Source organism: Aptenodytes forsteri, unplaced genomic scaffold (assembly GCF_000699145.1).
Source record: "Aptenodytes forsteri isolate BGI_AS27 unplaced genomic scaffold, ASM69914v1 Scaffold176, whole genome shotgun sequence".
NCBI classification, from domain to species: domain Eukaryota; kingdom Metazoa; phylum Chordata; class Aves; order Sphenisciformes; family Spheniscidae; genus Aptenodytes; species Aptenodytes forsteri.
The window spans coordinates 906087-908980 of record NW_008794853.1 but is presented as its reverse complement, the minus strand read 5'-3'; the positions used below and the strand labels follow the sequence as shown (position 1 = coordinate 908980).

The 2894-nt window shown below is 47.0% G+C and overlaps 1 protein-coding gene across 1 annotated transcript in view; it reads left to right on the top strand.

The window, feature by feature from the left end:
* The first annotated feature begins 61 nt into the window (after positions 1 to 61).
* Positions 62 to 2894, top strand: part of CUNH5orf34 (chromosome unknown C5orf34 homolog) — a 13483-nt gene continuing 10650 nt past the window's right edge. The window contains exons 1-2 of the mRNA XM_009274555.1: positions 62 to 256; positions 654 to 743. Of these exons, the coding sequence (XP_009272830.1) occupies positions 62 to 256; positions 654 to 743 (285 nt within the window). The remainder of the gene's footprint in view (positions 257 to 653; positions 744 to 2894) is intronic.

Genomic DNA, 2894 nt, shown 5'->3' with positions numbered 1-2894 from the left:
CGCCCCGAGCGGGGGTGCCTCCTGTCGATTCCCCGCGGTCCCGCCTAGGCCTTCCGGGGAGATGGAGGCGGAAAGCCTGATGGTGCTGTACGCGGACGACTCGGTGGAGGTGCACTACGCGGGGGGGTCCCGCTTGCTGCTGTCTCCTTGCGGCTGCGAGTACCTCTACGAAGCGGCGCTCCCCGCCGCTGCCCACCCCCTCCAGCCGGCGGAGACCACCCGCCAGCGGGTCGCCTTCGTCGTCAGTGCCTACAGGGTACGTGGCGGGCAGGCGTTGTCAGGCCCGTTGGGGAGGGGTGCGCCTTGTGTTACTGTGCGCGTTCTAGGAAGCAGCCTTGATGGAGAGTGCCTGGGCTACCGCCCAGGAGGGAACGAAGGGCCGCTCGGGGAGTGGCGCCGCTCGCCGCCGCGGTCCTGTCAGGCGTGTAGCGGCCAGCTGCGCGGGAACGGGGCGTCGCGCAGCGGTCCTGTTCCCTCTGCTCCACAGCAAAACCAAAATTGTTGTTTCTCTGTGTAAAATGGAGGGGATTTCTTAGCCTCTGCTCCAGAAAAGAGGAGGATGAAATCAGCTTAAAATTTTGTCACTGTGTAGAAAAACTCGTGATATAACAGGATTGTGTTATTTTGTTTCATTTTTCTTCGCATGTCAATAGGAACAACTTCTACGAGCTCTAGATTTCCGGAACAAGTTTTCTTCTCGCCCGTACTTACCTTCACGCGTTATACCTCCAGAAAGAAAAAAGGTGAGAGTTACACATGTAATGCTTTTGTAAAATAAACTTCCCTAGTAGTCTGACAAAGTGGACTTACCTAACTCTACATGCATGTGTTTGAATACAGGCCTTGAAGATCTAGAGTACTGTTTGGCTAATGCATTTGTCAACTTGATTAGAATCCTGCCATTTTAAACTACAGTTTTAACTGTTACTTAGTCCTCTATGCATGTCCTTTGTAGCTGAACACTAAAGAGTCTGTTTACTCTTAGTAAGACTGAAACCTAGGGCTTTGTACATATGATAGAATAAGCTGTTTTATATATTGTCACTTTTCTGCACTTGAAACGATTCAGGGAAGACTCGATGAAATAGGACAGTGTTTTCCAAGAGGCTGTCAGGTTCAGAATCCCATTGTTTCCCCACTGAAATACCTGTGTGAGTATGTTACGGGGGCCTGCGAGAGGACTGGAGCAGAGTGTCACTCTGTGGGAATGGTTACTCCAGGTCTGACTGAAGGTCCATCCAGAGACCCCATTTACCGTTTCTAGGCGTTTTACTCCTCATCAGCATCCCTTTGGTGTTCCCACTGAATGCATGTGAGTGTGTGCACCCTGTGGTAGGAGTCTTAAGACGACTGATAAATCAGGCGAGTTTTAAGTTTTAAAACTTTCAGACTAACACTTCATTAGTAACACACTTCATGGTAATATTTAGTTGCTGAAAACACTGTCAATCAGTATCACTACATAGCAGTTAGTCCTTAACAGTCATACTGTACATTCACTGCAAGGTACAGCAGCACAGAGCTGATGTTCCGTCATCAGTGCTAGTGGGTAATCCTCCAACCTCCCCCAGGCCAGCATCTTGTTCTTCTGGAAGATGGCTGGGTTTCTAGACAGTTTCTAACTAAAGCTTCCCCTGTGACTACCTGCTTCAGGTTGTTGAGGCATAACTTTCCCAGGCCACAGCAAGTGCCTTATCCTGTTGTTTGGCTTCGTCCGTCCCCCATCCCGTCCCGTCCCCTGCCTTTTTTTTTCCCCTCAGTTTATCAGCTGCTGCCTTTCCTAAAGCAAAAGCAGTCTTTTTGTAGCTCTTGAGATTGTACTTCTTCAGTAATTCACTATCAGTTTATTGTTCTGTGGCCTCTATTTTCAACCAAGTGCCCGTGTTTTCAAGGCCTTTGCTATTTCCCACACTTTAGCAGTCCATTATAACGAGATAACAGTTACCAAGCTCCAGTTCACTCAGCATGTTCTCATAACAAGTTGGTGATGAGCCTGACCCTCACAGGCCAGCCTGGGGCCTTGCACTGTTTGCGTAAGACGCAGTTAGCCTAAGGCCTGTGGGCCTGTTACTAGCAGTGACAATACTTTTGCTGGGCCGCTGGGTACAGAAACGCTTCTATGGTTATACTGTATTACTTTGCTTATGCTTGAATTCAAAACAACCTAGTATTACAGTTTGCTTAGGCTCTGCTTTGGCCACACTAACCATCCACATCTCTAGACAGCTTGATGAGGGGGATCTTGTCAGTGGTGTGGCCAGTTCAGAACTGCAAATAGTATTCAAAATGCAGGTTAACCTTGAATATATTCAGTGGTGTGGTTATATCTTCTGTTTGTTCTTGTTCCTTTCCTGGAATTTTCAAACATTTGATACACTGCTTGAACTGCTGCTGAACATAGAGTATGTTTTCATGGAACTGTCAATCATAACACCAAGATCTTATTCCTGGGTGGTGGTAGTCAGCTCAGAGCCCATCCTTTTATATGTAAAGTTGCTTTTCCCCATTTATTCACATTACGTTTATCTCCACTGAATTTTTATGTGCAGCCTTATTGTCTGGTCACTTGACTTTTTTTTAGGGTCCTTTTGCAATTCTTTATGGTAAATCTTCATCTTTAGTACCCCAAATACCTTCAGCAGAGTTTCCCACCTTACTAATATACTAGTGCTTCCATGTTTCATTTTTATTGGACACCAGGCTTTTCCAGTGTTGGGCCAAAGTATAGAATCATAAAATCATAGAATCATTAAGGTTGGAAAAGACCTCTAAGATCATCCAGTCCAACTGTCAACCCACCACCACCATGCCCACTAAACCATGTCCCTAAGCGCCTCATCTACATGTCTTTTAAATACTTCCAGGGATGGTGACTCAACCACTTCCCTGGGCAG